The sequence below is a fragment of the Haliaeetus albicilla genome, chromosome 14, assembly GCF_947461875.1.
Source record: "Haliaeetus albicilla chromosome 14, bHalAlb1.1, whole genome shotgun sequence".
Lineage (NCBI taxonomy): Eukaryota > Metazoa > Chordata > Aves > Accipitriformes > Accipitridae > Haliaeetus > Haliaeetus albicilla.
The window spans coordinates 4,787,005-4,800,027 of NC_091496.1; the positions used below are offsets into that span (position 1 = coordinate 4,787,005).

At 44.8% G+C, this 13,023-nt stretch overlaps 1 protein-coding gene across 1 annotated transcript in view; it reads right to left on the bottom strand.

The window, feature by feature from the left end:
* Nucleotides 1-13,023, bottom strand: part of SFMBT2 (Scm like with four mbt domains 2) — a 123,494-nt gene that overhangs the window by 33,564 nt on the left and 76,907 nt on the right. Inside the window, exons 10-11 of the mRNA XM_069801566.1 lie at nt 9,035-9,117; nt 5,400-5,526 (exon numbers count right to left, since the gene is read on the bottom strand). Coding sequence (XP_069657667.1) covers nt 5,400-5,526; nt 9,035-9,117 — 210 coding nt within the window. The remainder of the gene's footprint in view (nt 1-5,399; nt 5,527-9,034; nt 9,118-13,023) is intronic.

Genomic DNA, 13,023 nt, shown 5'->3' on the forward strand with positions numbered 1-13,023 from the left:
TGGCATAGCCTGGCCAGCAACTTCACTCCCCTCTGCCATTTCCACCCTAGGACCTATAGCTCCAGCACCAGCATGAGATGATCTCCTAATAAAAGAGACCAAAGGATCAGCAGCTTCCCCTGCAGCATCTTCGCCTTTGCATCTGTTACAGCATCTTTGCCTCCTGCTTAATGCAGCCGTGTTTGACTGTGCACAGCTAGATGACTACGGCAAACTTCCCACTAATGAATGTTCATCAAGGGCTTGCAGTGTAATTGAAACAGTAATTGAACTTTGCGATGGGAATGGCATTGAGGCTGAGATGCAGCATTTGGATCAATCTCGTCTCTAGTAATAAACTTGCTGCACTTTTAGAGTGTGTGGTTGTATGAAAACCCAAAGGAAGCAGAAAAATAAGTGCCGGTGCTCACGCTGCTGGAGACAATAATTTAAAAAATGAAATCATGACGTCTACATAGGTTCATGGACGTCATCATGGTATTCCCCTGAGCCCTGCACCATGTTCACGGATCGCACATTGAACATACAGTCTCTATTTCACCGGGATATGGGGAAGGCAAGACGACGGGATGAAGACACACGACAGAGGACACAACCTGCTCATATGAGGAGCTGAGCCTCAATGCGAGATCTCAGCAGCTGGCATTCCCTGCAAAACCATTTCCCTCCACAAGGAAATACCAAGAGGTCACTGATCAGTTTGAACCTGATGAAAGCTGCACTCTCCAGTGGGCAAAACATTTTCGCCTAATGCCACAAATCCAGCCAAGGAACCGATGTGGGAACTGCTGAAGTCAGTGGCAAGACAGGCATGAAGTGAGCAAGCCATGGATCAAGCCTGAAACAGAGCATGAGATCAACACGGTCCCCACTGAAATTTCACCAGATCTGGGAAAATCCACTATTTTCACTACTGTAACTGTTCCACAGTGTTATTCTGACCAAATTCCCTGACGAGCGAGGAAGCACCGCAATGTCTATTCTCCTGCAACACCACTACTCCTCTTGTAAGACATATTCACAGCCACTCTGTCCTCCCGGGCACTGCTTCTTCCCTCCGGTAACTGATAACCCTGCCTTCCATTTCTGACATCCTACCGCTTTGTTTGGCCTCGCTCGTATACGTGGGAAACAGCTTGTCTGAGACTCATTAGTTTCATTTGCTGCATTTTACGCTGCCATCTTCTCAGAGTAAGAAATGTCCGTGAGATTTGAGAGGTTAAATGGAAAAGAAGACAACAAGGAGATTGGAAACAGGATGAGGAAAACCTCTGTCTCATGCTACGAATCTTGCAGGATGGGCAGAATAGAGCAGCAATGCTAGAAAACTCTCAAAGGGAAAATTATGGAAAATCTCCCTGGTGAAGAGATTAACAAAAGGGTTTTCCTCAAATTCCTAGGTTGCGCAGAGAGTGTACATTATTACTTGTATAAATTCACAGCGGAAAGCTTCAGCTTTAAAATCTAAAATGAACCAGTAAAAATTAACAATGCAGATGATGAGTAATAAAGTAGCAGAAAGTGATGGGATGTGCACAGCATCGGATCAGCCCTATGCTTCTTTTCCACCACGGGGGAACTATACTGCTGCTCATTAAATGCTCACCCTGAAGTTTACAGAGTTTTGCTACTGTACAAAGCGTGATTTATTAAGCAATGTTCCCTCATGTCTAACTCAACGCTGCTTAACTACTGCGTCCTGTTTTATGGCTGCAGTTTGGGCTGTCAAACAGCGAAACTGGGAGGGCAACAATGAAAGCTTCAGACACCCCCATGATAAATTGTGGGACCCGAGGTCTTCAGCGATGGGCTCCCATGGTACTTGGGAAGTCTTGCTGCTACCAGAATATAAATAATCAGTTAGAAACAGTAGTGTATTAATGGAGTCAAAAAAAACATGCCACAGTTCAAGCCACATTTATTTTACAACTCTGCAAGCAGGGTTTTGGGGTTTTGTGTTTTTTTTTAATGCCTAGTTTTAGCCTAACACTGTGCATACTGTAGTCATGTATTTCAACAGCAGCAAGGATTTCTTTTTATTTTTGCAGTCTTGCATCTCTTCCTTTTACTACAGATCATTCTATTCCTGGTATTGAGATATAAAACAAGTGTAAAGTATCTGTATATCAGAACTCAAAAGACAAGGAGATGCACACAAGTTTTTTTATGATAAGTTGTAAAAAAAAAACCCTTTAAGAAATTAAAAGAGTAAAAGGCAGGGAGAAAGAGATGAGGGAGGGGAGCAAGGTGGGAGTCTGTGGCCCTCTCCCTGCCTTTATCCAGGGTCTTGGAGGACTAGTTGATTTAAAGACCCCCAAAACAGCACTTCCTATTCACTATAATGGGCCAGAGTTTAGTGAACACTGAGTCCCTTTGAAAGTATTACAGCTTAGGGGGAAAAAAAAAAAAAAAAAAGGATTCCCAAACCCCATAAAATCTGCATATAAAAGAGAAGGCACCTGGCCATTTAAGGACAGTTGCCAAAATGGGCCAGATTCCTTGACCAGATGGGTGTAAATTCAACAACAGCCCTAGTGAGAACTGAATTTCAAACAAGCATTGATTCCAGCTCTTTAACAAAAATTTTTACCACGTGTCCACACCAGCCTGCAGATGAGCTTTAGCCACCTCGAGTCAGAAGGCAACCAGTCGTCTCAGATGAAAAAACCAAAACCCGCCATTGCACGCAGCTCTACCAAAAGCAAAGATGCAAAGTTGTATCTGCTCTGTACACTGGAGGTAATCACAGAGGACACAAACTGCCTGGGGTGTCAGGGATGGAGAAGGATGATGACCCAGCTCTCCATCTCCCCCCTCTGCTGCACTGGGGCGCACACCTGCAGCTCTGCTCTCCCCAGACCTCAGCCGACCCAAACCACGGGGCTTAGCAGCAAAGACACGAGAAGCACGAATGGTTTGGCCTGCCAAGCTTTAGGTCAAGAGGAATCTCTCTTTAGATAGCAACTGAGTTACAAATCTCTGAGAATGGGATTTATCATGGAGGCGTCGAGAAAGCCTTGTCTACTGTAGAACGCTACTTCTGTAAAGCTAAACACCACAGAAAATCTTCCTTTCTTATATTATAGAACAAGCTGCTAGCACAGATGAGGTACTTTGGGTTACCTGACAACGTTTTTACTAACTTTAAGGGATTTGATTAGAGACCTTTCCTTTTGCACAAATTGCACTGCACATTGTCAGATGCTGAAATACTTCTTGGGTTGTTATAATCAGCGTAGCATGATGCTGGAGGTGATGTGCCAGGTGATGATGAAGCAATACAGCTACTATCAATCTGGCTTCCACTGTCTTTCAGCCCCAAAACACTGAGAGCTGAGCATCTTGCAGAGGAGGGAAGGTGACTTTTTGTGCAGATCAGGCTTGAGACTTCATCTCACATGGGATCTCTGCAAGAACCTCTTCCTGCGAGCCCTGTTCCTCTGTCCTTTCTGGAAATCATGTACTTGACTATGGTTTGTTCTCCCATTAACACCTTCCTACCTGTTTCACCCTGCAAGGGCCAAAATAAACTTGCATTAATGTCTGAGAACGAGGCTTCACACTGCTTTTGCAGAAACAATCTTGACAGCAGCACAGATTTAATGCACTTCAGGGGAATTACTCACGAGCCACCACACTGACCCCACAGGCCATCAGAGAAGACATGGACGACTCCTTTCCTCCTTCCCACCTCCTGCTACAGAGCTCCCACGGAGCAAGTAGGTGTCGCTGACTTTAGCAAAGGAAAGTCTTGCTCTGTTTCCTTCTGATTCTGCTCTCTGCAGGACAACTCTGCAACCTGGAGCGCAGCACAAGCTTTGTTTCTCCCCATCCCTTATTCCCGTTAGGAGACTGGGATACCAACAACACGCAGTACCCCCTGAGCTGCAGAACAGGACCGCGTCTTGCCTTCCTCCCAGCTCACTGAGACAACGTGCCATTGTATTGCCTGGGGTTGTACGTAGCAAGTGTTGAAGAGATGCTGCTCTTTCATCAGCCCAATCTCTCAGGGATGCCATGAAACATCTAGCGGCATCTATCAGAAACGCATAAGGAGAGCTGCGCAGTGATCTACCTATCAGCACGTGATTGCAGGCAGAGCGGTGGAGGTACTTTAACATCACATCTCCCTGACCCATCATGGTAGCTTAGCCGAATGCATTTTATTTTGCAAATGGGGTGTTCCAGCAAGGTGTTGATTTTTGACCGTGTCAGGGCTGGCAGCACAAGTAATGACACATCTGCCCTATGCATTCTTCAAGAGGCAGAAGCACAGATCTTAGAGGTTGGTGATGAGCAGGACTATGGGCCACCAGAAGTGCCTTTGATATTTTCATGGCTCTCCAGAAGAAAGCAAAGCAGCATATTGCATTTGCAGTCGATGCTGCCCCAATTACTATTGATTTCAGAGGGAAACTGAAGCTCTTATATTCATTACAGGTGAAGCCAGTAGCTTCAAACAACAGTGTGTTACCTTGATGGGTAAAAATTAAACTATGTTGTGACAAAGATACATGCTACAACAAATGTATGGTTTATCACAAAAACACTTAAATGAGCATGGCTTTCTGCTCTTGGCGACTTTACAAATAACACTGGTTTTAAAGCAATAAGAAGAATCCCTGTGTTGTTCTAAATTACACTTACCTAAGAAGTCCTTGCCCAGATGAATTGAGAAAGAATGTCCCAAGAGCAAAACCGCACTAAAAATGAGCTCATCTCTACCTGATTTCAAGAAAGGCAGAAATGGAAGTTTTTATACGGTATTATGCTCTGCTAGTTTTTCAGCACTCTCCTAATACTGCTCGTACAGTGGTGGGTGGTGTCCTCCGTGGGATGATGGCTTTCTAAAGTCTGCGTTACAGAGTTACTGCCTACAAGAGCTCTCCTAGATCGGCAAAGGAAATTGTACAGTCACAGAGAGGAGGGATGTGAGCATGCGATGGCCATAGCGAGGAGCGGCATATAATGCAGAAGTTTTATGGGCCTAGGTGAAACAAAAGGAGTGAGAGGAAGGAAGGAAGGAAGGAGGTTGCAGGGGGACAGGAGATCCCGTGAGAGCCTGTTGGAAATCACAGTGGAAGTCTCAGCCGCACAAGTGAGGCAAACATCCATTCCCAGGATGGATGATGGCAGTGAGGAGGTTTCTATCATCAACGGAGATCATGCGGGTAGAGTCCACATGGATGGGAGGGTGGAAGATCTTGTGGCTCCCTTGTGGAGAGAGCAGGGGAAGATAATTCTTAATAACCTTTATTATTATTATAATCTATTATTATTGGTCAATGAGTATAAAAAGGAAAGGCTGGAGAAAGCAATATTGTGCAGAGGATGAAGGACAAAATTAAGAGAACATTTGAGTGAACCACACAAACAGAAGAAGCCTTTACAGCACATACCTTCAAGGTGAAGCCACATTAACCGTCCTTTAACTGAGGTGATAGAAGCGACACATATCTCTGCAGGGTTCCTGGGGTTCACTGCCTCCAGCTTCATGTTCTTAGTAAAGCCACGGCTGAAGGATGTCTGAAAGAGTCAAGGACCAACACTGAAACATGGCACTGCAGCACTCCATGACTTTAATTAGGCTGTCCACTGGGAAGCATAAATTTAGCATGGTTTGCTTTTCACTGGAAGTGCAGGATACACTGAAGAACACAAAGGCATCCAGATTCAACATGAAGCTACCCTAGACACCCATATGAAAAAACAATGACGGCAACAAATCAGGAAGCAATGTATTTCATGGTTTACTCCAATCCCGAACTCTCAGAGACTGGGAGGAGGTTACTCCACACCAGCTCCAAGTATATTTGAATGATCACTAGCGATGCATTTGCTGGCCACTGTTGGTGGCAAAATACTACACAGAGGGTTCCCAGATCTGCTGTGTCTGAGCATCTTTCACCTTGCTAGAAGCAGCCTTGTAAAGCAAATAACCCATGAAAGACCTGTTTCTTTGGTGCTGTATTTAAGGTACTGCTGTAGCAGTAAACACAGCTGGCTCCATCTACACCCACCTGCAACTGATGAACTAATGTACCTGAAGTCTACAGAGAAGGACCTTGTACCTTAAGCTTAAAATACTCCATGAAGAAAAACATACTTGAATCAGTTACTCAAATTTCTCCAGACTCAGTCAGCCTGGGCAACTAAATGTGGGAAGAAGTTTCTCTGGTCTCAGGCAAGGTGGGTTATGTGAGGCCCCCGCTGCCCTCCCACTCTTCTCCACTGAAGGCAAAGCCAGGTCAGATATTACAGCAATGATCCCCAAATGAGCAGTCATCACCCCAAGCAAGAAACACAGGACCAAAATGTGGGGTCACGAGCTTGCGAGAATGCAGCATCCCCCGTTGTACTAAGAGTTTGGGAGCCTGAGAGAAGCTGCAGTTCAAATCATTCAGGTACCACCACTGTAGGCTAATATATACCTGGGCAAACTGCTTCAGCCTGAGGCTGGCCTGGCCATGTGATAGCAGCAGGCTCCTGACCAGTCCCAGGATGGCTCAGCCCTAACGTAACAAACCACAGCTCCTGTTTGTAGTCATTGCAGGTGATCCCAACTGCAGAGGGATCTCAAGACCCTACGACCTCTCCAAAACCTTCCCCACGAGCCGAGCCTCAAGCTACTCTTCACCTGCTTTCATCCTTACCCTCTGTCCCTTCCAGTGTCCTCTCTTCCTTCACTTAAGGTCAGTCCCTTCCCAATATCCCCACCACCACTATTCCCGAAAACAGACTAATGAAATACCTATGGCCATGCCACGGCTTCTTTTTCTTGCATTTTCCTCCCACCTGTCCCACCCCTTCCACAACACATCAGCTCTGAATGCTTGCATCTCTCTGCACACACCACCACAAAAAGGTTCCCCCTCTTGGCTGAGATTTTGGCTAATAATAATTAAGATGGGCAATAATTGTCACTGACTCAAAATGACACCAATCTCTCATGCAGCAGCTGAAAGCCAGACTCAAATTCACCCCTTCTGCTATTTGTACAGCACCCAGCACCACAGGCACTTCACCTTGAACAATCACTGGGAGCTCTTTGTGAGACTAAAAACTTCTAGATCTGATTTTTTTTTTTTTTCCCCCCATCAAGAGGCCTTCCAGGAAAGTGCTGCTACTCTCTAACATTGCTTGGACCGTCACAAGCCTTGCTCAGCACACAGATCAGTCTCACCATGTAAAAGCTGCCAGTGGCCAGGACTGCAGAAAAGCAGGGTGAGTTTGTTTAAATGGCTTTTATGTTGCCTAACAAGGAAACATCATTTATCATCACACCGGTTCCTTTCATTGCAATTCGGTGCTGGAGGCTAATTTATACAGAATCAATGGCAAAACAGTTAGCTGGGAGTTTATTTTACTAAGCATTTGGTCATGTCAATCCATTTCATAACTGCCTCTCCTCGTTAAATATCCCCCCCAGGGAAACAGTTACAGCATATCCACTTCCAGCACCACGTCCGGCTGCGCTAGGTGGAAGATGTGCTTGCAATACAGCTTCTATCAAAGAGCCGCTCACAGCCACGAAACAAATGGACCGACCTGCCAGGGAGGTTGTGTAAGAGACAACAGCAAAATTACATCTCTCTGCAGAGAACTGTGTTATCGAGAGTGAAAGAATAACAGACACATGTTCATCCGATGAATGTGTTTCCTTAAAACAAAGGAAAAAAAAAAGTGCTTAGACCTGATTTAATCTTTGGAGCATATTACGCAGAAACTATTCTCAAGACACCAGCATTGAGAGCATAGATCCGTTACTTGACAAAACAAAAAGAGATATAAAGAAAAGGGAGAGGTGCTTGCAGAAGAGAAGAAATGCGACAATTGTTCCACTCTATTGGTGCGATGCAGCATTGTCCAGCTTCCCTCAGTGCTTTCAGAAATCTTCGCTTAAAGTCCCTCGAAGCAGAGGGTTTTGCATGGGATGGCACAATAAACGGGGCAAAGAAATCCTAACTCGGATTTGATTCCCAGGTCAAACTCTGTTGATGATACAGGTCCTCCAAATTTATTAACAAAAAGTGTTCAAATTCATCAATTCACCATCAAAGGTCTGTTCCAAGCCAGGCTGCCCTTGGGCCACCACAGATGGGGAAGGCAATGCAAAACCATGGCTGGTGTCTTGTGAGACCGTCTCCATTCTGCTTTTCACAAACACCTTGTCCCCCAGTCTTGTGACTTCTGAGTACAGCGAAAGGCTGTGTAACTTCTGGAGGAATCTGCCTGTCCACCGTTCACAACACCACTTTATTTTGCAAGCCCTTCTGCGGTCTTTTTAGGTACCACCACGTTTTCGGTTATCGATGGGATCTCAACTTCCATCAGCTGATGGGAGCAGGAAGAAGAGCACCAGGTTATTGGAAAAGGCAGAAGGCTACATCTGCCTTTCACCAAGTGATGAATATCTGTCGGATCAAGCCATGACAGACTGTCATTGCCAGAAAAGACTATTTCAAAAGCTCTGAATGTTGATGGCCTCCAGCGTAATGATGTGCTGCTCCCTCTCACATCACTGTTGCTTATCAAGAAAGCACATGAACTGTCCCAAAGACCAGAGCATCCATGCAGGTTAATCACTTTTCACAGTCTGAGCTCAACAGTTTCAATTGTAGCTTTTAAACGCATTTGGTTTGGTTAAATGTATCTCCCCGGGAACCAGAGAAAACACCCAAAATATGAAAAGGGCCAGATGATACCATGCAATTTTTTTTACCTAGTTTATTTTCTTTTAATAGCACTTGAATTACTTGTAATGATCAGCTGAGAACCTTCTTGTGCTAGGTGCTGTACAAAATCAGAGAGGAGATGAAGAGCAGGAAATCTAAATGAATCAGATAAAGATAAGAGTAAGACTTTTTCTCTTTTTTAGGGATGGAGACCTGAAACATGTCTCCAGCTTCCTTCCTCAGACAGACTCATGGTGGTCTGGGGGAATCTCCCAAAGCCTTGCTGCAGTTTTTCCGTGCAAGCTATTTCGTTTCACATGGATCAAGAGGAGCGACACAAAGGCAAAAAGAGAACTTACGTTTCTAAAGCACAGGTGAGGCGCTGCCTCCGCTCCACACTGCTTCTGGTAGTCTGCCCAGTCAAAGTCCTGGCCAGAGTAACCTGCAGGATGACAAAACAGCAAGTGCCATCAGCCACCACGTCACACCAGAGACAGAGAGCACGAAATGGGCCCCAAGCAGACGACCAGTTGTGTTTCAGCATCCCATCCCACCTCGGTGAACTGCACACTATCAGCAGGCAAGTTCTCCGGATGCCTGTTTATACACCACGAGAGCCAAAGCCAATGCTTCTCCAGCCCCCACTCACACACCTTCTGCGTTTCACTTCGAACACTCCAGGTCTTCATTAAAAAGTAATAAAACATATATTTTCCTTATTTTCCCTTTCCTGTGAGCATCTCCCAGGCTTTAAAAAACCTAGAACTACCAAGGAGTGCTACTGTCCCCAATTTCCAGGTGGGGCTAGCCATCGACTCCTTTCTCCTTCCTTTAGCTATCTAAAAGATGGGGTTATGGAACTGGACATCAAGGGTCCCTCAGCAGCAGACAGGGAGAGGACCAGCACAACCAGAAGCTGATCCATCCTCTCTTTCAAAGCATGAGATAAATTCTCCTCTCTCTTCCTTGATATATCAATATATCATTGATATATTCATTGATACCCTCGAGTGACTTCCCAGCAGCTCAGTGTACGTGAGCTGAATCCCACCACAGTGAGAATGTTATCCAAGGTTTTATAGAATTCCAGAGCAGAGGAGGAAAATGAATGCAGATTTCCCAGCTCCCAGACTAAAGTCTCAGCAACTGGGTGATCCCTTCAGCCTCTGGTTCTAGGAAAAAAATTGATTTATATAAGCATCTCTCAAACAGTCCCATCACAGAGAGACAAAACAGACCTCTGCTCATCCATTCTTCTTACACGGCTATTTAGGCAATAAACTCTTGGGACAGAGAGGAGGTTTTTTATTTGCTTTTGGGTTTTTTTTTTTTTTTGTCTGCCTCAGTCTATATTTTCACAATGCTTGAAACCAAAGACTGCTAATCCTTTCGAGGGCCCGGTGACGATATTGTTGATACTCTAATAACACTATTGCAGAACTGCTCACACTGGAAAGTTTCAGGAGTCACTTAAAGGCCAAATTCTCCCCTCAATCTCCCTTCCTGGCATCTCAGGCTGGCCTCATTTCACAGAGCATCCCTTAATGCCTTTTTCATTGATAGTCAAAAAGGGACACTCAAGATCAGATAGGAATGAATCATTTATGAAAATGAAAATTGTGACATTTTTTTGTAGGCAAGAAAGGACTAGACTACTGAGTGCAGTCACCTATCAGTCACCCAGATCCAAAAAAGGAGGTAAAAATTTTGAAAATAAAGTCCCAAGGATCCAGCTAAGATGCAAGTGTCTGGGATAAGATGAACTTCTAATCCTAATAATTGCATACACGACAAACAAATTAATGAGATAAAGCCTTGAGCTAAGATGCCTGTCTCTGTGGGGCATGAAAGTGCATAATAATTGGAAAGCTAGAAATAAACATGCACAAAGAAGTAAAAAAGGGCAATTACTTTTACAGAATGTTCATTTTTCATACAAAAAAAAAAATCCTTGCACTGTTTTTTAACAACCAATTTCTGCAACAGCATTCTCTTCCCGTATCTCCTCTATCTCCTTTTTTCTCTCCAGTTATTTGTTTGCCAGGTACTTCTCAGCTTCATAAAATGAAATGGAAAACAGGAGAAGTGCACATCGCATCGGAACAGGATTCCTCTGATCGCATACGGATGTTTGCAGTGGAGATGCCTACAACTGCGCCTGTCACCCCGGGTTCCCTAAAGGGTCCGTGGAAAACCAGGCAGATCTAGAGGTGATCTGTCTGTCCTCCTGCAGAAGGCACAGAATTGCCCCGCGAAAAGTCCCTCTCCACCAACTCCAGAAGGAGCCAGGGTGATGGGCTGAGGTGGGGACCGCCACAGCGCAGTTGTCTACATTAAACCACCCGGGGTCCACCCCAGCTGCCAGAGGACGTTGCCTTCAGAGACCCAAAAACCTGCCCGCACCCCGCACGTTCTCATCTCCGATTTAAGCCCCTCACGGACAGGTTTGGAATCTTAACTGCAAGCTATGCAAAATCTTGGCAGAGTGGATGGAAAAGGCACATGGACAAGGTTTCAGTGAGGTATAAAAACTTGAGTGTGTTGTCACCGCACAACCACCCGTTGGCTTGGCCCCGCACCACTGAAATCTTTTGCCGTAGACTTTAGCAGGAATGAAACCTGGGACGGCAGTTAGAGAGTTTGCCATAACTCACTTCAGCAGCCCGACGAGGATGACTCCAAGAGGAGCATACTCAGGAACTGGCTTCCAATAAGCCTGTGTATGGCTGGGAGCGTGGAGCATCACGATATAAGCTACCTCCCTCAGCAGATGGGGAGCTACCACGTACCCAACACCTCCATTAGCATTCATATACCATTATCCTTTAAGGCTCAGCCCAAGTAATAACGTTCAAAGCTTTGCTTGCGTGATTCAACTGCTGCTCCTCAAACATGTAAAACCTCATTGTGTTTGCTATCTCAACTCTCAGCATGGAAGAGCTCAGCTGTCTAATCAGAAGCAAATATAACAATACAAATGTACTGGAGGTTTTGGAAGTGGCATTTCCTTAGTAAGCCTTACAACCAGGAGCGCTACTGAAATGTTTTTCCCCCTCTTAATAGCTCATAAAAAGGAACAATGGTTGTTACTCTAAAGGGAAGTGGTCTATAAATCCAGCTCTAATAAATATAAACAGCGCTTGTTCAATGTTTATACAGCAGCAGTAAATGGGTATTCATTTTTGGCACCGTACAGGAAAATACTGTGCTCTATTTCTAGTAGCAAATGTTTGCACCTCCTGTTCATGACTCATCTACTGTGTGTTTGGCTTCAACAAAGACCTGACAGGCAAAAAGGCCAGAAAATGGGTATCAGGCAAATAAAGGACTCTGAACCCAAATGCCCCAACCTGGCACACTGTTTTGATGAAATAATATCAGGTAATTTTAAAATCTGAAAACCTCCTTGTCAACCAAAAATTAACCAAAAAACCCAAGCCCAGAATACAGCAAAGAAATCGTTTTCACAAAACCAAAAAGGACTTCTTCCATTTTCAGCTTTCGCTCCACGGGAACTTCTTGCCTTTCAACAAGGAGAGCCATTTGGACAACAATACAAATGGTCAACATATCCTCTGTTAAGGATGATGTTGGCTGGGAATGCATGAGCGCTGGGAAGCGGAAGGCTGGTCAAATCTGGTGTGAGAAAGGGCAATTCTAGACACCCCAAGGAAGGCAGAACTGTCCAGTGATTTGGGTGGAAATGGTGGGATTTCTTCCCCGTGCAGACCTGCTCATTAGCAGCCAGCTCACGCCACAGCCTTCCTCGCTTTCGCAGCATTGCAGCCCACTCTTATCACTTCTGGTTATTTCTTTATCCAAAGCTGGTATTATTCTGCTCAGAGAAGACTGGCTCCCTCAGTGGGAGTTTGGATGCTTTTCACTTTCCCTGTGCTTTCTTTTTTGGTGGTTTGCGGGGTTTTGTTGTGGGTTTTTGGTTTTTTCTTTTAAAGAAATCATTCTAATATCTGATTATATTTTAGTGACTCAAACAGCGTATCTGCCAATGGAAGAGTTTTTTGACACCAAAGGTCCTAAAACACAGTTTGGGCATGCAGCCCTCATAAACAATGTAACAAACATGGCAATATATAGCATGCATCTATCTGCCACTTCTTTTATACCTTTTTAATAGCTTCCCCCCACAATTTCTGATCTGACAGCAGAAAGCAAACTATTTTCATCAGCAGAATGAGGGAAGACTTTCTACACTTTCCCAGGAGCCCAGGTGAACCCCAGTCATCAGGCATCACACCAGATAATTACTTGCCCCTTAGACTTTACTGGCCAAGTTGAGAAATACCCATATGATGGATGCTACAGCCACTTCTAAAAATGCTGGCATTTA